Source organism: Narcine bancroftii (assembly GCF_036971445.1).
Source record: "Narcine bancroftii isolate sNarBan1 chromosome 2 unlocalized genomic scaffold, sNarBan1.hap1 SUPER_2_unloc_2, whole genome shotgun sequence".
Taxonomy (NCBI): domain Eukaryota; kingdom Metazoa; phylum Chordata; class Chondrichthyes; order Torpediniformes; family Narcinidae; genus Narcine; species Narcine bancroftii.
In genome coordinates, this window is record NW_027211799.1 from 156,761 (window position 1) to 183,985 (window position 27,225).

The 27,225-nt window shown below is 43.7% G+C and overlaps 2 protein-coding genes across 2 annotated transcripts in view; one reads left to right on the forward strand and one right to left on the reverse strand.

The window, feature by feature from the left end:
* Positions 1–27,225, forward strand: part of syne3 (spectrin repeat containing, nuclear envelope family member 3) — a 161,128-nt gene that overhangs the window by 119,284 nt on the left and 14,619 nt on the right. The window lies entirely within an intron of this gene.
* LOC138750085 (probable G-protein coupled receptor 139) lies at positions 10,176–11,708 on the reverse strand. The gene is made up of 2 exons (XM_069912208.1): positions 11,693–11,708; positions 10,176–11,089 (listed from the first exon to the last, which is right to left on the reverse strand). Exons 1-2 carry the CDS (start codon positions 11,706–11,708, stop codon positions 10,176–10,178), a joined length of 930 nt encoding a protein of 309 aa, XP_069768309.1.

Sequence of the window (27,225 nt, forward strand, 5' to 3'; positions counted from 1 at the left end):
CCTTAAGGAAGATGAAGAAGGCAAGAATATGAGAGAATTTATAAAAGATTGGATCCCCAGGGTCCTGGGAAGACCAGAATTACAGGAAGAAATGGAAATAGAGAGGGCACATAGAACTTTAGCCCCGAAACCACAACCGCAGCAAAAAGCAAGATCCATTTTAGTAAAATTCTTAAGATATACAACAAGAGAAAATATATTGGAGAAAGCAATGAAGAAAGTAAGAGAGGACAAAAAGCCACTGGAATATAAAGGTCAAAAATTTTTTTTCTATCCAGACATAAGTTTTGAACTCCTGAAGAAGAGGAAGGAGTTCAATACAGCAAAAACAATCTTATGGAAAAAAGGATATAAATTTATGTTAAGGTACCCAGCGGTACTTAAAATAATTATTCCAGGGCAACAAAACAGACTATTCTCGGATCCATAGGAAGCAAGGAAATTTGCAGAACAACTACAAAACAAGCAGAGAGATGAATACATGTAATAAGAGTAAAAATGACCACGATCTATATGTATGTGTGTAAAGGGGTATATGTGTGGGTATATGCCAGTGGGCTGATAACGCCTCAAACCATGCATCTTGGCGCCTCACAGTTTGGCGGGCAGCAACCTCCTTTGAAGAAGACCGCAGAGCCCACCTCACTGACAAAAGGCAAAGGAGGAAAAACCCAACACCCAACCCCAACCAACCAATTTTCCCCTGCAACCGCTGCAATCGTGTCTTCCTGTCCCGCATCGGACTTGTCAGCCACAAACGAGCATGCAGCTGATGTGGACTTTTTACCCCCTCCATAAATCTTCGTCCGCGAAGCCAAGCCAAAGAAAAAGATATATATAGTGTTGGAGGGGCCTGCCTCCCCTCCTAGGTCTGTCCATACTGCCCGGACCGGGGCTCACCCTGTGCCTGGACTGGGGCCGCCGCCTCCCACTCCCTGCCCGGACCGGGGCCTCCACCTGCCTCACTCGACCGAGGCCGGGGCCGCCGTCTCCCCCTTGCTCCTGCCCATATCGGGGCCACCGCCATCTATCTTTCGCCCGGACCGGGGCCGGGGCCGCTGCTGTTCTCCCTGTGCCCGGACTGGGGCCGCCGCCTCCAACTCTCTGCCCGTATCGGGGCCTCCGCCTGCCTCACTCGACTGAGGCCGGGGCCGCCGTCTCCCCCTTGCTCCTGCCCGGATCGGGGCCGCCGCCACCTACCCTTCGCCCGGACCGGGGCCGGGGCCGCTGCTGCTCTCCCTGTGCCCGGACTGGGGCCACCGACTCCCACTCCCAGCCCGGACTGGGGCCTCCGCTTGCCTCACTCGACCAAGGCCGGGGCCGCCGTCTCCCCCTTGCTCCTGCCCGTATCGGGGCCGCCGCCGTCTACCTTTCGCCCGGACCATTATTCGCAAGTGGGTGTGTGTGTGGTGTGGTGTATTGTTTTGTGTGTGGTTTCAAAGCCCAGATCATTACAAGGGCTTGCTTCTGGAGTCGTTAATTTGAACATCCCATTTCAAAGGCGAGAAATCAGACTGCTCAAACTACAGGGGAATCACGTTGCTCTCCATTGCAGGCAAAATCTTCGCTAGGATTCTACTAAATAGAATAATACCTAGTGTCGCCGAGAATATTCTCCCAGAATCACAGTGCGGCTTTCGCGCAAACAGAGGAACTACTGACATGGTCTTTGCCCTCAGACAGCTCCAAGAAAAGTGCAGAGAACAAAACAAAGGACTCTACATCACCTTTGTTGACCTCACCAAAGCCTTCGACACCGTGAGCAGGAAAGGGCTTTGGCAAATACTAGAGCGCATCGGATGTCCCCCAAAGTTCCTCAACATGATTATCCAACTGCACGAAAACCAACAAGGTCGGGTCAGATACAGCAATGAGCTCTCTGAACCCTTCTCCATTAACAATGGTGTGAAGCAAGGCTGTGTTCTCGCACCAACCCTCTTTTCAATCTTCTTCAGCATGATGCTGAACCAAGCCATGAACGACCCCAACAATGAAGACGCTGTTTACATCCGGTACTGCACGGATGGCAGTCTCTTCAATCTGAGGCGCCTGCAAGCTCACACCAAGACACAAGAGAAACTTGTCCGGGAACTCATCTTTGCAGACGATGCCACTTTAGTTGCCCATTCAGAGCCAGCTCTTCAGCGCTTGACGTCCTGCTTTGCGGAAACTGCCAAAATGTTTGGCCTGGAAGTCAGCCTGAAGAAAACTGAAGTCCTCTATCAGCCAGCTCCCCACCATGACTACCAGCCCCCCCCACATCTCCATCGGGCACACAAAACACAAAACGGTCAACCAGTTTACCTATCTCGGGTGCACCATTTCATCAGATGCAAGGATCGACAATGAGATAGACAACAGACTCGCCAAGGCAAATAGCGCCTTTGGAAGACTACACAAAAGAGTCTGGAAAAACAACCAACTGAAAAACCTCACAAAGATAAGCGTATACAGAGCCGTTGTCATACCCACACTCCTGTTCGGCTCCGAATCATGGGTCCTCTACCGGCATCACCTACGGCTCCTAGAACGCTTCCACCAGCATTGTCTCCGCTCCATCATCAACATCCATTGGAGCGCTTTCATCCCAAACGTCGAAGTACTCGAGATGGCAGAGGTCGACAGCATCGAGTCCATGCTGCTGAAGATCCAGCTGCGCTGGATGGGTCACGTCTCCAGAATGGAGGACCATCGCCTTCCCAAGATCGTGTTATATGGCGAGCTCTCCACTGGCCACCGTGACAGAGGTGCACCAAAGAAAAGGTACAAGGACTGCCTAAAGAAATCTCTTGGTGCCTGCCACATTGACCACCGCCAGTGGGCTGATATCGCCTCAAACCATGCATCTTGGCGCCTCACAGTTTGGCGGGCAGCAAACTCCTTTGAAGAAGACCGCAGAGCCCACCTCACTGACAAAAGGCAAAGGAGGAAAAACCCAACACCCAACCCCAACCAACCAATTTTCCCCTGCAGCCGCTGCAACCGTGTCTGCCTGTCCCACATTGGACTTGTCAGCCACAAACGAGCCTGCAGCTGACGTGGACTTTTACCCCCTCCATAAATCTTCGTCCGCGAAGCCAAGCCAAAGAAATATAGTGTGCATACATGAATGTATCCGTATTTAGAGGAAAATATATAGAGTATAGACAAGAATTAATTAGGGAGGGAAATGGAATAGAGGGAATAAGGAAGGAATTAAAAGAGTGACCTTTGTTACATATGAAAATTGAAATCTTTTCTGGGGGGGGGCTGGGTGGGGAGGATTTACGGTCACTGCAAAATCAGCTGATGTTTGCGAGTGAATTCGCAAATCCAAATGGAGAGGGGAGATGTGGTTGTCCGACAAGGGATAAAGGACAACTCAGGAGGGGGAGGGGAGATTGGGGTTAAAGAAGTTTTAAATAGGAGAATAGGGAAAATGTTTGATGTTTTAGAAATGTTGTCTTATAAAGTGTTCAAAACAAGAAAGCAGAAATGGATAAGAAGGAAAGGTGATGATGGAGAAACGGAAAGGGAAGATAAACAAAGTATAAAATGGCTACGCTGAACTATATGAATTTAAATATTAACGGAATACATAACCAAATTAAAAGGAAGAAACTGCTAAATTTACTGAAAAAAGGAAAAATTGATACAGCATTTGTGCAAGAAACACATTTAACTGAATTGGAGCACAAGAAATTAAAGAGAGATTGGGTAGGACACGTAACAGCAGCGTCGTATAATTCAAAAGCAAGAGGAGTAGCTATATTAATTAGTAAAAATGTCCCAATTAAAATAGAAGTGGAAATAATAGATCCAGCATGAAGATATGTAATGATAAAATGTCAGATATATTCGGAGTTTTGGAATCTACTCAATGTATATTCACCTAACGAAGAAGATCAAAAGTTTATGCAAGATATTTTTTTGAAGATAGCAGATACGCAAGGGAACATATTAAAAGGAAAGGATTTCAACCTGAATTTGGATTCAAATATGGACAAAACTGGGAAACAAATTAACAGAAAGAACAAAGTAACCAAATTTATAATTAAATCGATGGAAGAAATGCAACTTTTGGATATATGGAGGAAACAACACCCAAAGGAAAAGGAATATTCATATTACTTGGGTAGACATAAAACATACTCAAGAATAGACCTATTTTTGTTATCAGCTCGTAAGCAAGATAGAGTAAGAAAAACAGAATATAAAGCTAGAATATTATCGGACCATTCACCCTTAATATTGACAATAAAGTTAGAGGACATCCCTCCAAGAATGTATAGATGGAGATTAAACTCCATGTTACTCAAAAGGCAGGATTTTAGAGAATTCATTGAAAGACAAATTAAAATGTATTTTGAAATAAACACGGAATCAGTGAAAGATAAGTTTATACTATGGGATGCAATGAAAGCATTCATCAGAGGGCAAATAATAAGTTATGTAACTAAGATGAAGAAGGACTATAATCAGGAAACAGAGCAGTTGGAAAGGGAAATAGTAAATATAGAAAAAGAATTAGCAATGAAGGAAGATACAACTAAAAGAAGAGAATTGGCAGATAAAAAAATAAAATATGAAACACTACAAACATATAAGGTGGAGAAGAATATAATGAAGACAAAACAGAAATATTATGAACTAGGGGAAAAAAACACAAAATTCTAGCATGGCAGCTTAAGACAGAACAAGCTAAGAAAATAGTATTGGCATCAAGGAAAAAAGACAAACAAATCACATATAATCCAAAGGAGATCAAGGAAAACTTTAGAGAATTCTATGAACAATTATACCAAACTGAAAACGAAGGGAAAGAAGAGAAAATAGATGAATTTCTAACTAAAATTGAACTACCAAAACTACAAATAGAGGAACAAAATAAATTAACAGAACCATTTGGAATAGTAGAAATACAAGAGATAATAAAAAAATTACCAAATAATAAAACACCAGGAGAGGATGGATTCCCAATAGAATTCTATAAAACATTTAAAGATTTATTAATTCCTCCCCTCCTGGAAGTAATCAACCAGATTGATAAAACACAAAGCTTACCAGATTCATGTAAAACAGCAATAATTACAGTAAGACTAAAGCAAGGGAAAGATCCACTCGCAGCAGCGTCGTATAGACCAATATCTTTACTTAACACAGATTATAAGATAACAGCTAGACTATTAGCAAACAGATTAGCAGAGTATGTACCGAAAATGGTAAATCTAGACCAAACTGGATTTATTAAAAAAAGACGCACAACAGACAATATTTGTAAATTTATTAACTTAATTCATGCAGTAGAAGGGAGTAAAGCGCCAACAGTAGCAGTTGCTTTAGATGCAGAGAAGGCCTTTGACAGAGTAGAATGGAATTATTTATTCAAAGTATTGCAAAAATTCAGTTTACCAGAGAAGTATATTAATTGGATTAAAGCATTATATAAGGGACCATTGGCGAAAGTGACAGTAAATGGATATTTATCAAAGCAATTTAACTTAAGCAGGTCAACACGGCAGGGATGCCCACTATCACCTTTATTGTTCGCGTTAGCTATAGAACCACTAGCAGAATTGATAAGAACAGAAAATAATATAAAAGGGATAAAAATAAAAGACAAGGAATATAAAATCAGTTTATTTGCGGATGATGTTATAGTATAATTAACAGAACCAGAACTATCAATAAAAGAATTATATAAGAAATTGAAGGAATATGGAGAAGTGTCGGGTTACAAGATTAACGTAAATAAAAGTGAAGCAATGCCTATGAATAATGCGGATTTCTCAAAATTTAAGAAGGAATCACCATTAAGATGGCAAATGCAAGCAATAAGATACCGAGGTATACAAATAAATAAAAATCTCGACCAACTATATAAACTCAATTATTATCCACTAATGAAAAAATTACAGGACGATTTAGAGCATTGGAAAGATTTACCACTAACACTAATAGGAAGGATAAACTGTATTAAATTGAACATTTTTCCAAGGATATTATACCTATTTCAGGCATTGCCAATACACCTGACAGAGAAATTCTTCAAGGAGTTAAAGAAAATAACAAGGAAATTTTTATGGAAAGGGGGGAAACCGAGGATAGCACTAGATAAATTAACAGAATGGTATAAACAAGGAGGCTTACAACTGCCAAACTTTAAAAATTATTATAGAGCCGCACAATTAAGATACCTATCAGATTTTTATCAAACAAGGGAAAAGCCAGATTGGACTAGATTAGAATTAGATAAAATAGGGGAAAAGATACCTGAACACATATTATACAAATGGGATGAAAAATTGGTACAACATAGAAGTTCTCCAGTATTACATCATCTCCTCAATATTTGGAAGAAGATTCATGTAGAAAAAAAATAAAACAAATTATCAATTACCAAAACTAATATTGACGCAAAATAAGTTACTCCCTTTTACAATAGATAACCTTTCCTTTAGAGAATGGGAGAAAAAAGGGATCAAAAGAATAGAAAATTGTTTTTCAGGAAATAGATTATTATCCTTTGAACAAATGAAAGATAAATACAATATAACTCAAGATACAGTGCTGGCATATTACCAATTGAGATCCTACTTGAAGGACAAATTAGGAAGCATTCTGAGTTTGCCAGAGGGAAGTAACTTTGAATATGTGATTACAGATACAATGATAATCAAAAGATTTATAACAAATATGTATATTAAACTGCAAGAAAAGGAGAATGAGGAAACAAATGGTAAAACTAAACAAAAATGGGAACAAGATTTAAATATAAAGATAAAAAAGGAAACATGGGAGAAGTTATGTTCTGGAATGATGAGAAATACAATAAATACGAGGTTACGTATGATACAATATAACTGGATACACAGGCTATACATTACACCTCAAAAGTTAAATAAATGGGACCCAACAGTATCTGATAGATTTTTTCGATGTAAAAAAGAAATGGGAACAACAATTCATGCAATCTGGACATGTGAGAAAGTAGAATAATTTTGGGAAATCTAAACCAAATATTAAATAAAATTACAGAAAACAATATACCAAAGAATCCAGAGATCTTCCTCCTAAGTAACATAAAAAACAAAGAATTTGGAATTGATTTGGAGGATGCACAAAAAAGATTTGTTAAGATAGCTCTAGCCGTCGCAAAAAAATGAATTATGTCAACCTGGAAATCGGAAGATAATTTGAAAATACAACAATGGTATATAGAAATGAATAAATGTATTCCATTAGAAAAAATAACATATAGTTTAAGAAATAATATTGAAATATTTGAACAAATATGGGAGCCTTACATGAAACACAATAGCGAAAACCTACCGGGGACATTCACTACCTAAATTAACGAAAGGAGAAGGAAATGAAAAGAATTGACTCAGTGGAATTTCTTGTTTATTTTTATTGAATGACAACATTGTTTGACTGGTTTAATGCATCCTAGATTTTGTACTTTAAATGGACGGGAGGGGGGAGGTAGGAAGGGTGGAATGGGAGGAGTGGGGGGGAGAAAATGGCACTGTATATATTTGAAAAGGAAAAAGTATGTATCATGGTTAATGTGGTTTATGGTGTGAAAAATGAAAAAATTAAAAAAAAAAGAACAGAATTGTGGAAAAACATTTTCACCCAGAGAGTTGGGGATCTCTGCCTCAGGAGGCCAATCTTCTGGATACTTTCAAGAAAGAGTTAGATAGACCTCTTAAAGATAGAAGGGTCAGGCGGTATAGGGAGAAATCAGGAACGGGGTACTAGTTGGGGATGATCAGCCATGATCACTGTGAATGGTGGTGCTGGCACGAAGGGCTGAATGGCCTTCTCCTTCACCTATTGATTAAGTCTGTGACTGACTACACAAATCAAGCAACTGAAGACAGGAGAATACTGATGAAAGCAATCTACACGTCATTTTTCTTCAACACCCTCCTCTTCTTTAATGCAATTCAAATCCAGGATGTTTTTTTTTCTTCAAAATAATCCAAAAGGTTTCCAGTGGTTCAAAGTGCTGCAACTGGGTGTTTAAATATTTAAAAATAGAACATCTTACCTCAGCAGAGCATTGCTAAATTTTCAAGTCCCAAGGCGATAATCTTATTCACAGAGACGTTTGCCTCAAATTCCCCATTGACTGTTCCCTGCCATGGGAATATCATTATTGGGGATTAGTTGTCATCTTTTTTCAAATTAACTCTCTCCTCACATTTGTCATTTCCTCTGGGGAAAATCCATCTTCCATGGCTCCAACCAATGATATCTATGTTGAGCTGGAACTCTCCGAATCTTCAGCAATTAGACAAGATGCATTTTATGTAACCTGATCCTTTTTGTTTTGTGCATCTAATCGAGTGCACTGCCCTTGGTTCTCTCCATGTGGTTTCTACAACAACGGAAACATCAATGCAGGTTCGGCAGTTGCTTTCCATGGGACCTTTGTTCAGCCTCCAAACATGAGCCTGATCTTCCTCACCAATTTATGGAACACGGAACCAGGCTCACCCTGTCCATGCCGACCAACATCAGTGCAAAAGTTTCTCTTCATGATGTCCTAAGTGCCTCTCTGATGTGCCAGATAATGAAGAGATCAAAGGCAATGTCGTTAAACACATATCATGGCTTTTATTAGTCGAAACTCAGTAGTACAGTCATGAATGATAATGGGTGTGTACACAGTTCTAGTCAAGGGAGAATGCCCTTGGTGGTAGAGATAATCCACGTCCAATGCCAGAAGTGCAGACTAAGCAGAATGAGAGATTGACAGCACGACACAGGTTTACCACATTTACCATATCTTTGGACTGGGACCCCTTTTTCTGGACTTCCCCAACATTAGGAAGATTCTTCCTGCATCTCACCTGTCCAGTCCTGTTCGAATTTTATGTGTCTCTAAGAGATTCCTACACTGGTTTCTGAATTCCATTCAGTGTAACTCCAGTCTTTGTCCTTATGCCAGTCCTGCCATCCCACGAATCATACAACATTCAATGGTACAGCACTGTGCGGAAATGTTCTGCTGACCTTCTTAAACTTACTCCGGATAAATCAAACTCTTTCCTCCTCCAACGAACATGACCCTGAACTTTTCTTACCTCCATCCCAGGAATATTTTAAATGTCCCTATTGTATATGGTGAGAAAGCTGCTGACTGTCCACCTTATCGGTGCATCTTAGAATCACATACACCTCAATGAAGTCCAATTTTATTCCCTGTTGCTCCAAAGAGAAAAGCCCAGCTCACTCAACCTTTCCTGAAAAGCATGCTCTCCAATCCAGGCACAACCCTATCTACTGGCACAAGAATCTTGAGGAATCTGTGATCTTGGACCACAAGATCCCTCCATTCCTCTCCACTGGTTTAAAAATCTATTCACTGCATACTCCAATATTCCTAAGTGCATCGCTTCACATTTTTCTGGATTAAATGCCGTCTGCCACTCCTCTTCCCAACTCTCCACCTTGTCTCTATCTCATTGTAACCTACAACAACCTTCTACATAATTCCTAACCTTCATGTCATCTTCAAACGTACCAAACCACCCCTCCACTTCCTGCTTCAAGTCGTTTATGAAAATCACAAAGAGAAGAGGTTTCAGAACAGAACAGATATCGACTGGGCACCACTCATGGGCTTCAGCCAGAATATGTTCAATTTATCACCACTCTCTGCTTTTTGTGGCCAAACGAATATGAATCCAAGTTTCCACAGATCCCATACTTCTGGATGAGTGCACCTTCGGGAACCTTCTCAAATGTGATGTATCTGCATGGTTCATGCTCTCCCCTCCGTGACACTCTTTAGGCCACTGCTATTAAAAGAGTAAGTCCTCCCCTGGTTCTATTTCCCACATACAGCACCTTCTGCTTCTCCAAGTTGACCTGCATCTGCCCTTATTCAGCAAAGATCCTGATCTGATCTTGATCAGATTGAAAACCCAGGTATCCTTCTTCATTGTCCATGGCAGTAAATATTGTTGTGTCATCAACAAGTTTACTCACCTTTCTACAAACATCCTTGTCCAAATCATTTATGTTTTTATTATTAAAAGCAAGGATCCTAGTTCTGAACCTTGAGGCATCCACTGGTTACGGTTCTGGTCACTGGTCACTGAGCCAATTTTTATCTGGAACATTAGAAAACTACAGCACAAGTGCAGGCCAGATATTGCTGCTATCCAGATTCCAGTTCACTTTCATTTCTTTTTACACTTAATGAATTGGAACAGAAGAATAAACAGATATTTTGCAGCATTCTTAACTTCATTTCTGAATTTAGCCTGGGTCACTACGTAAATGCTGGCATTTGTACAAGAGCTCAAGAGCTGTAGCATAGTCCCTGCTTGTTGAACCTTAAATAAAGGATCATTGAAGCTATTGTGATAAAATGCCTTCGTAATCCGTACATATAAGAAATATACAAGATACGTGGTCCACAGTAGCATAAAGCTTCCAGATATGGTGATGAGTAAAGTGATGGACTTGTTGCGATTGGCTATCTCAGGGTCATGTTGTTTCTGACTACTGCCACAATCTCGGAGCCCTCTGCGAACTTTACTTGCTATTAAAATATTCTTGATAGTCAGAACATTGAGAAATAGAATGAAACCAAATGGCAGCAAAGGGGTGAGAATGCGATGGAGCCAAGCAAAAGCTGCCCATGCTCGGGATGTATGGAAGGTTTGTGTAAGTATGCAGTCCCACTGGACATTTTCCATTGCATATCGCGGCCCAAATGCAAAATACCAGGGAATGCATTTGAAACAGAACATTGTGCACACGACTGCTATCACCACCATGGCTGTTTTCTCAGTGCAGTATTTTGTTTTCAACTGTTGGCAGCAAATGGCAATATAACGATCAAATGTGAAAGCCACGGTCAACCAAACAGCACAATCCTGGCTTGCGGCGTACAGAACGACAATGGAGCGACACATTACTGTGGTGTTCAGGAAAGAACCTCCGAAATAGTAATAGACAATCTTATACAATATCACGTCAGACACAATGACCAGCAGATCTCCAACTGCCATCGACACCAGGTAGTAGGTGATGCATTTGGTGAGGCCACATTTACCACGGGACAGGATCACAATTGCAAGTACATTAACTGCAAGATGAGAATAATAAACAGTTAATGAACAGGTTGATGTGAACAGCAGCAATGTAAATATATCAAGTCATGAGGAGAGATGGGAAGGAGGAAATCACCAGGGACTGGAGAAGATTTACAATGAAGGCTGAAAAGTTGAGAGAGCTGGAAGATACCAGAACACCCTGAGAAAGAGTGGCATGCTTGGTGTAGTGGTTAGTGCAATGCCTTTACAGTGGTAGCAACTGGGAGCGGCCTTCGAATCCTGTACTGTCTGCAAGGAGTTTGTACATTCTCACCATGTCTGTGTGAGTTTTCCTTGGGGACTCCAGTTTCCTCCTACCATTCAAAAAAATACCAGGGGGGGGGGTGCAAGTTAATTGGGTATAAATTGGGTGGCATGGACTTGTGGGCTAGAATGGACTTGTGGGCTGGAATTGACTTGTGGGCTAGAATGGACTTGTGGGCTGGAATTGACTTGTGGGCTAGAATGGACTTGTGGGCTGGAATTGACTTGTGGGCTAGAATGGACTTGTGGGCTGGAATTGACTTGTGGGCTAGAATGGCCTGTTACCGTGCTGAATGTTCAAATTTAAAAAATTATAAATCAGAGAAACCCACTCTGTGGATTTTCCATGTAGAATCAATCAATGAATACATTCTTGCGCACTTCACGAACGTATACTCACAGTTCATTTGCTTTCAACGAATGCTCTCTGAAGACCAGAAATAAAGGACCAAATGGGAAGAGAAATTGCTCGAACAAGTGGCACAGGACAAAGGGATCTAGGGGTCCTGGTTCAGAACTCATTGAAGATGTCCATGCAACTAGATCATGGGGTAAAGGCGGTGAATGGTCTGCTGGGCTTCACTGGGTGGGGCACTGAGATTAAATGTAAGGAGGTCACGTTGCAGCAATATAAAACTGTGCAATCCTGGTGGCTCCATTACAGGAAGGATGTGGACGCTTTGGAAAGGTTTACCAGAATGTCGCTTAGTTTAGAGAGAATGCGTTCTGGGGAGGGATAGGATAGGGGTGGAGCATAGGGAGACCTGATAGAAGTTCATAAACTTGTAAGAGAGACTGACTCTGTTCTGCAGGGTAAAGGAGTCCCATGTCAGAGGGCATGAGTTTAAGGTGAGGGGGTGCAGGTTTCTGGGAGGTATGTGGGGCAAATATTTTATACAGGGAGTGGAATGGGCTGCCAGCGAGGGTGGTGGAAGCAGATGCAGCACTAACATACAAAAGGTTTCAAGATAGGCTCATGAATTTGAAGGGGATGGAGGGATATCGTTCAGGTCCATGCAGCGGAGTTGTAATTGGATTTGGACATCATGCTTGGCACATACACAGGGTCAGTTCATGTGCTGTTCTATGTTCTATGAACTGCTGGTTACCTATCAATATCATCTGATTATGATCTAATAAATGTAGCTGTCCATACCTGGAACAATGTTTTGGACAATTCCTGTGTAATCACGGTGGCATCTTCTTCAGGTACCATTTAATATAACTGCATTTCCTCTCTTCCCACAAACAGTTCCACCCTTGCTGATAATCTTTTTAACATTTCTTTCTTTTTACTTGTCCTTTTTATTTATTTGAATTCTATCTTCACACGAGTTGAGTAAGGTTTAGAAATTTATGGGTGAATGGACCAATTAGTAAAACCAGATTACATTTGCCAAATCTGATATTAACTCCATCCAAAATCCTGCATCAAATGGCAATTACAATATAAAAAATCTATCTCTTCACCAAAGTATCAAGTACAAGAGTTCAAGAGCAAAAGTACAGTCAAAATCGAGTCTCCAATATTAACGGCGACTTACCAGGAACGAGTCAAAATCGAGTCTCCAATATTAACGGCGACTTACCAGGAACGAGTCAAAATCGAGTCTCCAATATTAACGGCGACTTACCAGGAACGAGTCAAAATCGAGTCTCCAATATTAACGGCGACTTACCAGGAACGAGTCAAAATGGAGTCTCCAATATTAACGGCGACTTACCAGGAATGCCAAAAGCTGCTAGGATTGGATAGTAAACAAAATCAAGGGGATGAATCAGTTCTTGACGATGCATTTTGAGGGAGTGGTAATATAGGTGGATCCGAGAGCTGCACTGGGTGACGATGTTCCTAGGAAGCTGCACTTATCTACAGAGGGACGTCCAAGGGGGGGCCATTAGGATGTCTCAGAGGTAACATTAGTGACAGTCATTTGAACAAACAGATGATCAAAACAATCATTCAATCATTTGTTGAAATGCTTTTCTGAAAAGGATATTTGAAGTTTCCTTCTTCAGGAAAGAAATGAAGAACTTCAGCAGTGATGGTACACAGTAAATTTTGAAGGCTCTAAAATACCCATGTTGTTTAGTTAGTGTGGTTTACACTGGTGTGGAAATCTTCAGTCCTCACTTCACTCTATTGAAGCAGCTCATCCAGAGTGAGATATTCATGGGACGTCAGGAGATGTAAATTGGCTCTTCAAGCCAGTGGTGAGGGAGAGCTCAGCTGGAGCAACAACAGTCGGGCAGCGTCCCTAAAGGTTGTTGTAAGTTACAATGAGATAGAGACAAGGTGGAGAGTTGGGAAGAGGAGTGGCAGACGGCATTTAATCCAGAAAAATGTGAAGCGATGCACTTAGGAATATTGGAGTATGCAGTGAATAGATTTTTAAACCAGTGGAGAGGAATGGAGGGATCTTGTGGTCCAAGATCACAGATTCCTCAAGATTCTTGTGCCAGTAGATAGGGTTGTGCCTGGATTGGAGAGCATGCTTTTCAGGAAAGGTTGAGTGAGCTGGGCTTTTCTCTTTGGAGCAACAGGGAATAAAATTGGACTTCATTGAGGTGTATGTGATTCTAAGATGCACCGATAAGGTGGACAGTCAGCAGCTTTCTCACCATATACAATAGGGACATTTAAAATATTCCTGGGATGGAGGTAAGAAAAGTTCAGGGTCATGTTCGTTGGAGGAGGAAAGAGTTTGATTTATCCGGAGTAAGTTTAAGAAGGTCAGCAGAACATTTCCGCACAGTGCTGTACCGTTGAATGTTGTATGATTCGCGGGATGGCAGGACTGGCATAAGGACAAAGACTGGAGTTACACTGAATGGAATTCAGAAACCAGTGTAGGAATCTCTTAGAGACACATAAAATTCGAACAGGACTGGACAGGTGAGATGCAGGAAGAATCTTCCTAATGTTGGGAAAGTCCAGAAAAAGGGGTCCCAGTCCAAAGATATGGTAAATGTGGTAAACCTGTGTCGTGCTGTCAATCTCTCATTCTGCTTAGTCTGCACTTCTGGCATTGGACGTGGATTATCTCTACCACCAAGGGCATTCTCCCTTGACTAGAACTGTGTACACACCCATTATCATTCATGACTGTACTACTGAGTTTCGACTAATAAAAGCCATGATTTGTGTTTAACGACATTGCCTTTGATCTCTTCATTATCTGGCACATCAGAGAGGCACTTAGGACATCATGAAGAGAAACTTTTGCACTGATGTTGGTCGGCATGGACAGGGTGAGCCTGGTTCCGTGTTCCATAAATTGGTGAGGAAGATCAGGCTCATGTTTGGAGGCTGAACAAAGGTCCCATGGAAAGCAACTGCCGAACCTGCATTGATGTTTCCGTTGTTGTAGAAACTACATGGAGAGAACCAAGGGCAGTGCACTCGATTAGATGCACAAAACAAAAAGGATCAGGTTACATAAAATGCATCTTGTCTAATTGCTGAAGATTCGGAGAGTTCCAGCTCAACATAGATATCATTGGTTGGAGCCATGGAAGATGGATTTTCCCCAGAGGAAATGACAAATGTGAGGAGAGAGTTAATTTGAAAAAAGATGACAACTAATCCCCAATAATGATATTCCCCTGGCAGGGAACAGTCACTGGGGAATTTGAGGCAAACGTCTCTGTGAATAAGATTATCGCCTTGGGACTTGAAAATTTAGCAATGCTCTGCTGAGGTAAGATGTTCTATTTTTAAATATTTAAACACCCAGTTGCAGCACTTTGAACCACTGGAAACCTTTTGGATTATTTTGAAGAAAAAAAACAACCTGGATATGAATTGCATTAAAGAAGAGGAGGGTGTTGAAGAAAAATGACGTGTAGATTGCTTTCACCAGGATTCTCCTGTCTTCAGTTGCTTGATTTGTGTAGTCAGTCACAGACTTAATCAATAGGTGAAGTAGAAGGCCATTCAGCCCTTTGAGCCAGCACCACCATTCACAGTGATCATGGCTGATCATCCCCAACTAGTACCCCGTTCCTGATTTCTCCCTATACCCCCTGACCCTGCTATCTTTAAGAGGTCTATCTAACTCTTTCTTGAAAGTATCCAGAAGATTGGCCTCCTGAGGCAGAGATCCCCAACTCTCTGGGTGAAAATGTTTTTCCTCAATTCTGTTCTTAATGGCCTCCCCCTTATTCTTCAACTGTGGCCTCCAGTTCTGGACTCCCCCAACATTGGGAACTTGTTTCCTGCCTCTAGCATTTCTAATTCCTTCATAATCTTGTATGTTTGAATCAGATCCCCTCTCATCCTTCTAAATTCCATTGCATACAAGCCCAGTTACTCCAATCTTTCAACATATGATGGTCCCACCATCCCAGGAATTAACCCTGTGAACTTACACTGCACTCCCTCAATAGCAAGAATGTCTTTCCTCAAATCTGGAGACCAAAACTGCACACAATACTCCAGGTGGGGTCTCACCAGGCCCCTGAACAACTGCAGAAGGACCTCTCTGTTCCTGAACTCAATTCCCCTTGTAATGAAGGCCAACATGCGATAAGCTTTCTTCACTGCCTGCTGTACCTGCAGACCTACTTTCAGTGACTGATGAACAAGGTGTTGGGCACGACCAGTTTCCCTGTTAATCACAAGGACCAAGACTGAGGGGAACAATAGGCTTTATTGTACAGAAGATTTGAGCTGGCCCAGATCCAAGATGGGGAAGTGCAGGAAAGGGAGAGGTGGCTTGACCTTTATGGCCTGGGGAGGAGTCCAGAGGAGAGTGTCATCAGGGGGCAGGCCTGTCTGAGCCTTTACCGGCCAATGAGTACATACAATCCATACCATTACATTCATCCTCTCTTTTTAAACAGAAACCACCCCCCCCCCCCCAATGTTTTCGATACAACAAGAAAAATTTTAAAAATCTAACTAGAGGTTTAGCCACACCGGCGACTTCCTCCTTCTGCAGGAGTGCCGGGGGGCAGGCATATCTGTGCTCTGCTGTTTGGGAGGTAAAGCAGTTCTGGGGGGGGTGCAGGGTAGGTACAGTCAGAATCGGGGTGATGATTGAGGGCTCCTGGGAGGAGGAGGGGTTTGATGTTTCCCAGAGGACCGACTCCTGGAGAGGAGGACCGGATGGCTCGGCCTCCAGTATTGCGCTCCTGTGTGAGGTGATTTGCTCTGTGGAATGGATGCTGGCAGGCCGGGCAGATTTGGGATCCCCAGCCCTCGCCAGGTTTCGGAAAGGCACAGCGTCCTTGTGGCCATCGGGGTACCTCACAAACTCATATTGTGGGTTGGCGTGTCTGAGGTGCACTGGTTCCACCAGTGGATCCATCTTATGGCCCCTCATGTGTCTCCATAGCAGGACCGGCCCTGGGGTTGCCAGCCAAGGAGGAAAGGAGGAACTATTCGCCAATCTCCTAGGGAAACCAAACAAGCGTTCATGAGGGGTGGTGTTAGTCGTAGTGCATAGGAGTGATCAAATGGTGTGGAGCACTTCAGGCAAAACATCCTGCCAGCGGGACACTGGCATGTTTTTGGACCTAAGGGCCAGGAGCACTGCCTTCCAGATGGTGGTGTTCTCTCTTTCCATCTGGCCATTACCCCTAGGGTTATAGCTGGTGTTCCTGCTAGTAGCTATGCCTCTGGCCAGGAAGTACTGTTGCAGTACCTCACTCATGAATGAGGTCCCCCATCGCTGTGGATGTACACGAGGTACCCGAACAGGGTGAAGATACTGTGCAGCTCCTTGACCATCACCAAGGTCATATCCAGGCAAAGAAGAGCAAAGGGGAACCTGGAGAACTTGTCCACCACTGTCAGGAAGTAGGCATTCCCATTTGTAGTGGGTAGGGGGCCCTTGAAATTGACACTGAGTCATTCAAAAGGGTGTGTGTCCTTGATGAAATGTGCTTTTTCAGGTTTGAAGAACTGCGGCTTACATTCGGCACAGATCTGGCAGCATCTAGTCATGAATCGAACGTCCTCAACGGAGTATGGAAAGTTCTGAGTCTTGATGAAGTGGTGTAACCTTGTGAATCCGGGTGGCACAGACTGTTGTGGAGGGTCTGGAAACAGTCAAGATGTGCGCTGGTGCACGTCCCCCGGGATAGGGCATCTGTAGGATCGTTGAGTTTACCTGGTCAGTACAAGATGTTGTAATTATAGGTGGAGAGCTCGATCCTCCACCTAATAATCTTGTCATTTTTTGATTTTACCCTGCTGTTTGGTATTAAACATGAAGGCCATGGCCTTCTGGTCTGTCAGCAGGGTAAACCATTTACCGGCCAGGTAATGTCACCAGTGGTGCACCGCCTCAATGATTGCTTGGGCCTCCTTCTTGACTGAGGAGCAACCAACCTCAGGTCTGTGCAGGATGCGGGAGAAAAATGCTACTGGCCTTCCTACCAGGTTAAGAGTGGTGGCCAGAGTGAAATCAGAGACATACTCTCCACCTGAATGGTGACCTTTGCGATGTCTCCTTGGATATGGTAGAATGCAGCTTGGGCTTCTGCCGATAATTGGAAAGTTGTGGACTTAATCATGGGGTGGGCTTTATCGGTGTAATTGAGCACCCATTGTGCATACAATAGGAAAACAGCCCCAGGCACCTCTTCAGCGCCTTAGTTCCACAAGGGATTGCATGTGGTCAGGGTCTGGGGCAATGACACTATGTGCCACAACGCATCCGAGAAGGGCCAGGCGGTCTGTGTTGAATACGCACTTGTCCTTATTCTATGTCAAGTTGAGAGACTTGGTTGTATGTAAGAACTTTGCGAGGTCCGTGTCGAGGTCCTGCTGGTCGTGGCCACAGATGGTGACATTGTCAAGGTATGGGAATGTCGCCGTCAGCTTGTGCTCCTCCACCATCCAATCCAATTAGGTGAAGCGGTTTATGGTTTGATTATAATCAATCACCATCCGGGGATTTCCTGCCCCGCCAGTTGCCTCAATAATCACAAGGACCAAGATTGAGGGGAATGATCGGCTTTATTGTACATAAGACTTGAACTGGCCCGGATCCAAGCAGGGAAGTACAGGGAAGGGAGAGGTGGCTTGACCTTTATGGCCTGGGTCCCAGGGGAGGAGTCCAGGGGAAAGTGTCATCAGGGGGCGGGCCAGCCCATGCCTTTACCAGCCAATTAGTACATACAATCCATACCATCACACAAGGACACCGAGATCTCATTGTACTTCCCTTTTTCCTAACTTGACACCATTCAGATAGTAATCTACCTTCTTGTTCATGTCACCAAGGTGGATCACCTCACATTGATCCACATTAAACTGCACCTTCCATGCATCCGCCCACTAACCCAACCTGTCCAAGTCACCCTGTATTCTCATAACATCCTCCTCACAATTCACACAGCCTCCAAGCTTTGTGTCATCTGCAAATTTGCTAATTTAACTTTTAATCCCTTCATTTAAATCATGAATGTAGATTGTAAATAGCTGTGGTCCCAGCACCGAGCCTTGTGGTTCCCCACTAGTCACTGCCTGCCATTCTGAAAAGGACCTGCTAATCGCTACTCTTTGTTTCCTGCCTGCCAAACAGTTTTCTATCCATGTGAGTACCCTACCCCCAATACTATTGTGGTGGAACACTGTATTGCAGTCATGGTACTGGTTGGCCTGCCTCCCATATTATAACTCTTCCCCCTCCAGGATCCCTAATGAAGGCAGTATTGCCCAAACTCCTTCCTCAGTACTGCCTTGGAATCAGGCCAATAGCATGTGAGTTTATAGTGAGTAAAGCCTGCTAATTTCGACTTCGGGCCTGTCGGCTCTAATTGATAGCGCTACAACTGTCTGCTCTAATTTTGCCCACTAATCTCCTGTGTGGGATCTTATCAAAGGCTTTCTGAAAGTCCAGGTACACTACATCCCTTGTCCAGTTTCAGAGTTACATTCTCAAAATATTCCAGAAGATTAGCCAAGCATGATTCCCCCTTTGTACTCGGACCGATCCTGTTACTGCTTTCCAAATGTGCTGCTAGATCATCTTTTATAATTGCGTCCAGCATCTTCCCCACCAATGACGTCTGCTAACTGATCTATAATTCTGTTTTCTCTCTCCCTCCTTTCTTAAAAGGTGGGACAACATTAGCTCCCCTCCAATCCACAGGAACTGATCTTGAATCTAGAGAACATTGGAAAATGATTACCAATGTGTCCATGATTTCTAGAATCATGTCCTTGAGTACCCTAGGATACAGACCATCGGGCACAGGGGATTTATCAGCTTTCAGTCCATTCAGTGTACCATTTTCTCCTAATGTGAATTTCCTTCATTTCCTCCATTACCCACAGTCCTCTGTTCACTATTACATTTGGGAGATTGTTTGTGTCTTCCCTAGTGAATGGGGTGGGAACAGGGGTGGGAACTGGGAGGTGCGAATAGGGGATAGAAACATGGGTTGAAACAGAGGGATAGAAACAGGGGGGAGAAACAAGTTGAAACAAAGGGGTAGAAACAGAGGGGTAGAAACAGTGGGGTGGAAAGAGAGGGGTAGAAACAGAGGGGTAGAAATAGAAGGATGGAATCAGAGGGGTGGAAACAGAGGGGTAGAAAGAGTGGGGTGGAAACAGGTTGGGAAACAGAAGGGTGGAAACAGAGAGGTAGAAACAGAGGGGTGAAAGAAAGGGGTAGAAATAGAAGGATGGAAAGAGGGGTGGAGGCAGAGGGGTGGAAATGGGTAGAAATAGCTGAGTCAGAACTGAGTGTGAAATAGAGGTGTAACAGAAGGATGAAACAGAGGGGTGGAGGCAAAGGGATGGAAACAGGGGGGGGGGAACAGGAGAAGGAACTGATTATGTGAAATGGGTAGGAACAGAGGGATGAAGCAGAGTGGGAAAAACATGGAGAGAATCAGAGAAGGAGAAACAAAGGGAGAGAAATAGAGGGTAGAAATAGAGAGATAGAAATGGAGGAATGGAAACACGGGTAGAAACAGAGGGGTAGAAAAATGGGTGGAACAGAGGGGTGGAAACCAAGGAGTTAGAAACAAGGGTAGAAATAGAGGGGTAGAAACAGAGGGGTGGAAAGAGAGTGGTAAAAACTGAGGGGTAGAAACAGAGGAGGGGAAACAGTGGGGTAGAAACTGAGGGGTAGAAACTGAGGGGGGAACAGTGAGGTAGAAACAGGGATAGAAACAGAGGGGGGAATAGTGAGGTAGAAACAGGGGTAGAAACAGAGGGATAGAAACTGAGGGGTAGAAACTGGCATAGAAACTGAGGGGTAGAAACAGAGGGGTAGAAACAGAGGGGTAGCAACAGTGGGGAAGAAAATGAGGGGTAGAAATTGAGGGGTGGGAACAGAGGGGGAAAAACAGAAGTTTTGATACAGAGGGTCAGAAACAGATTGGCTGAGACAGCAGGTTTGAAATTGATGGGTTGGTAAATAGAGGGGTAAAAAGAGAGGCATCAAATCAGAGGGTGGAAAATAGGGGAAAAACAGTGTTACAGAATTATGTTATTAGTAATCTTTAGGTTAAAATATGTATTTTAATAGTAAAGGGACTTTGTGCGTTTGTAACAGTGGATAAATACACAAAGAGAAAATGACAGATGTTGGGGTCCTGTCAAGGGGGAAGATGAAGAAACGTATCATTTAGTTGAAAGCTGTAAACAGTCATAAAAGTCTTATGATTGTTCTCCATTGAAAACTTAATACAAAGAATGTTTGCTAAAGGGAAGCACCGATGTGAACAGAGACCATTTGCTTGTAATTAGACAATAGGCACTGCAGTAGGCCATTCAGCCCATTGAGCCAGCACCACCATTTTTTTTAGATCGTGGCTGATCTTCCACTATCAGTACCCTGTCCCTGCTTTCTTCCCATAACCCTAAATTCCCCTGTCCACAAGAACCTTATCTAACTCCCTCTTGAACTTATCCAGAGAACCCACCTCTACCACCCTCTGTGGCAAAGCATTCCACAGACCAACAACTCTCTGGGTAAAAAAAAATTCTCATCTTTGCCCTAAAGGACTTTTTCAGTATTATTAAACTATGGCCCCTAGACCTAGTCTCCCTTAACATTGGGAACATGGAATCAGTTTCTATCATGTCCAATCCTTTAATAACCTTATATACCTCAATCATATCTCTCCGCATCCTTCTAAATTCCAACGTATTCAACCCTAGTTTATCCAACCTTTCCGATAACATCAATCTCACCAGGGCCCTGTACAACTGCAGATTTTTACTCCTAGACTCTATTTCCCTTGTTGTGAAGGCCAATATTCAGTTTGTCTTTTTCACAGCTTGTTGAACCTGCATGCTAGCTTTTAGTGACTGACATACACCTAGATAACATTGTACTTCCCCACTTCCTAACTTGACTCCACTTAAATAATAATCTGCTTTCCTGTTCCTGCCACTAACCTCACAGTTATCCACATGCATCCGCCCACTCATCCAACCCGTCCAAGTCTCCCTGCATTTTCCTGACATCCTCCCCACACTTCACACTGCCACCCAGTTTCATATGATCTGCAAATTTGCTAATGTTATTTATTATCCCCTTACTACCAGCCCCCCCACATCTCCATCAGGCACACAAAACTCAAAACGGTCAACCAGTTTACCTACCTCGGCTGCACCATTTCATCGGATGCAAGGATCGACAACGAGATAGACAACAGACTCGCCAAGGCAAATAGTGCCTTTGGAAGACTACACAAAAGAGTCTGGAAAAACAACCAACTGAAAAACCTCACAAAGATAAGCGTATACAGAGCCGTTGTCATACCCACACTCCTGTTCAGCTCCGAATCATGGGTCCTCTACCGGCATCACCTACGGCTCCTAGAACGCTTCCACCAGCGTTGTCTCCGCTCCATCCTCAACATTCATTGGAGCGACTTCATCACCAACATCGAAGTACTCGAGATGGCAGAGGCCGACAGCATCGAATCCATCTAAATCAACTGACAAGCAACTGAGCACCCAGCAACGAACCCTGTGGGACCCTGTAATGGAGGACTTAGACCATGCATTTGCTTATGCAAGGCTGAGTATCAGTCACCTACTTTGAGAATAATGAAAGAATCAGCAGACAGAAGCTAAATTCCACCAGGGGGCCCAGTGATCCAGTTATCTGAAAAAAAGACATCTGGTACCAAGAACGTTTAATCTTCCTGCTTGTTAGCCAGTTGCTGAATTTTGAGATTGATGGGATCGTTGTTCGTAGACTGTCAGGCGAGACCTTAAAGCTAAGTAAACCAGTGTATTCAAAGTGATAAGCTAGAATAGGTAATATAAGCCGTGGTCCTGCTGCTGAAGTTTCAGACTCTCTGAGGGGTGGAAACGTCTCTCAGCAAGAAGAATTTCTAGAGTCCAACCAACGTCCCAGTCGGGGGAGGTGGAGAAGCTGCTACCGGCGCCCTGACAACATACTACAAGTGTGCAGTCGTTGCCTCGCTTCAGCAGTTGGGACCAGTCCAGGCGTTGATAATTATAATTGGGAAGGGTTTGCATATTGTAGTTTGAAATCAGCTTAAGATTTTGTAATAAAGATTTGTATAAACTGAAGTGCTCTTGGCATGTGTGTCTGTTTTCTTTCGGTAGCTCAAACACAGTGACCAATCTAAAATGAACAAAATGAGAGGTACAAGTTTACCCAGGATAGACCCCACTTGTCACATTCTGCCATCCCGAAAGTGACCCATTAACCCCAACTCTGTTTCCTGTCTGTCAAACAATTCTCTATCTATCTCAGCACCCTACCGCCAATACCAAGCTCTCTGATTTTGCCTACTAATCTCCTGTGCGGGACCTTATCAAAAGCCTTCTGAAATTCAAAGTACAACCCATCCATTGGCTCTCTCACATCCACACTCCTCATCACATACTCGAAAAATTTAAGATTAGTCAAGCATGATTTTCTCTTCAGAAATCCACGCTGGCTTGTAATTATACTATTATTTCCTTCTAAGAATTCTGTATTATCTTCGTTTATAATAAATTCTAATATCTTCCCCACTACTGATGTCAGGCTAACCAATATATAATTGCCCATTCTCTCTCTCCTTCCCTTCTTAAAAAGCAGCACAACGTCGGCCACCCTCCAATCCACAGGCATCTCTCCTGAATCTATAGAACATTGGAAAATGTCGACCAACGTGCCCACAATTTCAAGAGTAACCTCCCTAAGCTCCCTGGGATGCAGTTCATCAGGCCCTGGGGACTTATCAATTCAATCAAGACCACATGCTTCTGAATCAGGATTTCCATCAATTCCTCCATTACCGTTGGAATTTCTATCAATTCCTTTTATACTGCAGGACCTCTATCCCCTATCTGGCCTTTACCTGTATCTTCCCTGCTGAAGACAGATCCAATGTATCTGTTAAACTCGTCAGCAATTTCCTTGCTTCCCGTAATGATTTTGCCCGTTTTTGTTTTTAAGGATCCAATTTTGGTCCTAACTAATTTTTTCCTCTTCACATACCTAAAAAAGCTATTATTATCCCCTTTTATATTACTGGCCAGTTTACCCTCATACTTCACTTTTTCCTCCCATATAGTTTTTTTTAGTTATCTTCTGTTGATCTTGGAAGGTTTCCCAATCCTCCAGCTTCCCACTCCTCTTTGCTATATTCTACTTCCTCTCCTTGGTCTTGACACTGTTCTTGACTTCTTTTGTCAGTCACAGTTGCCCTTTGACTCCCTTAGAACCTTTCTTCCTCTTTGGAATGAACTGGTCCTGTACCTTCTGAAAAATGCCCAGAAATCCCTGCCATTTTTGTTCCACTGTTCTCCCAGCCAGCATATCCTTCCATTGTATTTTTATGAGCTCCTCCCTCATGGCTCATAATCCGCCCTTTATTCAACTGTAATACTGATACTTCCAACTTTCTTTCCTTCTCCCTTTCAAATTGCAAATTAAAACTCACCATATTATGGTCACTATTACCTAATGGCTCCCCTACTTCAAGTTCCCTTATCAAATCTGCATTGTTACACAACACCAAATCCAGATTTGTCTTCCTCCTGGTGGGGTACTGTTGTGTGCTGTCCATCAGAAATGAACACACAAAACCAAAAGACTGTACAACAGGTTTTATTCGATGTAAAACTCCACAGAGCCAGCTTTGAGTAGTGCTGTTGCAAGCTCTGAGAGTGACTTTGAAAGGGCCGGCTCAGGAATATATCCTGGAGGGCGATTGACACCCGACCAGGTGGGGCTTGGTCCATTCAGGTCGGCTGATTGACAGCCGGCCAGGTGTTGTCTTGACTCCATGCTCTTCTGCAGGTACAAGGTTTCCCCCTGCAGTAGGTTCATCATGAGCTGCTCTAAGAATGTATCCCAGAGATATTCTATAAAATCACTTCCTTGCAGTCCTGCACTAGCTAGATTTTTCCCAGTCTACCTGCATGTTGAAATCCCCCATAACAACTATATCATTACCATTCTGACATGCTAATCTTCATTCCTGATTTATTCTGCCTCCTATATCCAAGCTACTGTTTGGGGGGCCTGGATATGACTGCCATTATGGTCCTCTTGCCCTTGCAATTCCTCAACTCTATCCAAACAGACTCTACTCCACCTGCTTTTATGTCGCTCCTTTCAAGGAACTGAAAATCATTCTCACCAACAGAGCCACCCCACCCCCTCTACCCACCTGTCTGTCCTTTGATAGGATGTATACCCTGGAATATTAATTTCCCAATCCTGGCCCTCCTGCAGCCATATCTCTGTTATTCCTATAACATCAAACCCTCCAATATGCAGTTGAGCCTCAAGCTCATCCATTTTATTCCCTATACTCCGTTGGTTCAAGTATAATCCCTTTAATCTGTTACTCCCCACACTCCTCACCTTGTTACCTGATGCACTTGGCCACACTCTCCGATCCCTTTCTGCTCCTTTTGCCCTTTTGCCTATCCAAACTTTTCCTATTTTCTCTTTCCTATCCATTGCCCTATCACTCAGGTTCACATCCCCCCACCAAATTTGTTTAAACCATATCCAACAGCTCTATTAAACCTGGCCGCCAGGATATTGGTCCCTTTTGGGGTTCAGGTATATCCCGTCCCTCTTGTAGAGGTCATGACTCCCCCAGAAGAGATCCCAATGGTCTAATAATCTGAAACCCTGCCTTCTTCACCAGCCCCTCAGCCTCACATTCATCCGTTTGATCCTTCCATTTTTGCTCCCACTTGCACTCGGCATAGGTAGCAATCCTGAGATCACTACCCTAGAGGTCCTGTCTCTTAGCTTCCATCCTAACTCACTGTAATCTCCCTTCAGGACCTCCTCCCCTATTTTATCTGTGTCATTGGTACCCACATGTACCAAAACATTAGGCTGCTCACCCTATCCTCTCAGAATACTCTGGACCCGATTTGAGATATCTCGGACCCTGGCATCTGGGAGGATACACACCATATGGGTGTATCCATCAGGTTCACAGAATTCCTTGTCTGTACCCCTGAAAATGGAGTCCCCTATGACCACTGTATTCCTCTTCCTTCCCTTCAACACCACAGCACCAGGATCAGTGCCAGTGACCTGGTCACTGTGGCCATCCTCTGTCAGGTCATCCCCCTCCAAAGCATCCAATACGATATACCTGTTGCTGAGAGGAATAGCCACAGGGTGCTCTCCACTATCTCGGTATTTCCCTTCCCTCCCCTGGCAGTTGCCCGCTTACCCGACATCTCTAGTCTAGAAGTAACTACCTCCCTGTATGTCCTATCAACCACCTTCTCGCTCTCTCTAACAAGCTGCGGGTCATCAAGCCACAACTCTAGCTCCCTAATTTAGTCCTTAAGGAGATGCATCCTAGTGTACCCAGTGCAGATGTGACCATTGGGAAGGGTCAATGTCCTATCAACCACCTCCTCGCTCTCGCTAACAAGCCGTGGGTCAAGAAGCCACAACTCTAGCTCCCTAATTTGGTCCTTAAGGAGCTGCATCCCAGTCCACCCAGTGGAGATGTGGCCATTGGGGAGGGAGGATGTCCTATCAACCACCTCCTCGCTTTCTCTAACAAGCTGCGGGTCATCAAGCCACAACTCCAGCTCCCTAATTTGGTCCTTAAGTCAATTGATAAGCATGGATAGAGGATTGGTTAACTAACAGAAGGCAGAGAATTGGGATAAATGGTTGATTCTTTGGTTGGCAATCAGTGGAGAGCAAAGTGCTGCAGGGGTCAGAGTGTACCTGAATGATTTGGAAGAGTGGACTGAGTGCAGTGTATTAAAATTTGCTAAAGAATCAAAAATGTGGAAAAAAAAATGGTGCAGAGGTTGCAGAGAGATATCGCTTGGTACAGGGGCCTGGCAGATGAAGAACAATCTAAGGTCATCCACTTTGGAAGGAAAAAATAGAAGATCAGATTATTATTTAAATGGTAAAATATTACAGAATGCTATTGTGCAGAGGCACAAATTACAAAAGGTAGATTTGAAGGTTCAATTAGTAATCAAGAACACAAATGGGTCGAGGGATTGATTTTAAGAGCAGGGAGGTTCTACGGGGTACTGGTGTGGCCGCTCTTGGGTTCTGCATGCAGTTCATTTCCTTACTTGAGAAAGGATATACTAGCTTTGGAGGTGTTGCAGTGGAGGTTCACCAGGTTGATTACGGAGAAAAGTACGTGAGCCTACTAGAAAGATCTAGTTTCTTCCCCTCCTAGGTTGGACCATACCTGGTCGCAATCCAACCTGTTGGCCTCCGCCTGCTTCTCGGGGCCTCCACCTGCTTCACTCTGCTGAGGCCAGGGCCACTGCCTCCCCCTCACTTTTGCCCGGATTGGGGCCGCCGCCACCTACGCTCTGCCTGGTCCAAGGCCGGGGCTGCCGTTCCTTCCCTGTGCCCAGACCGGGGCCGCCGCCTCCTTCTTTCTGCCCGGACCGGGGCCTCCGCCTGCT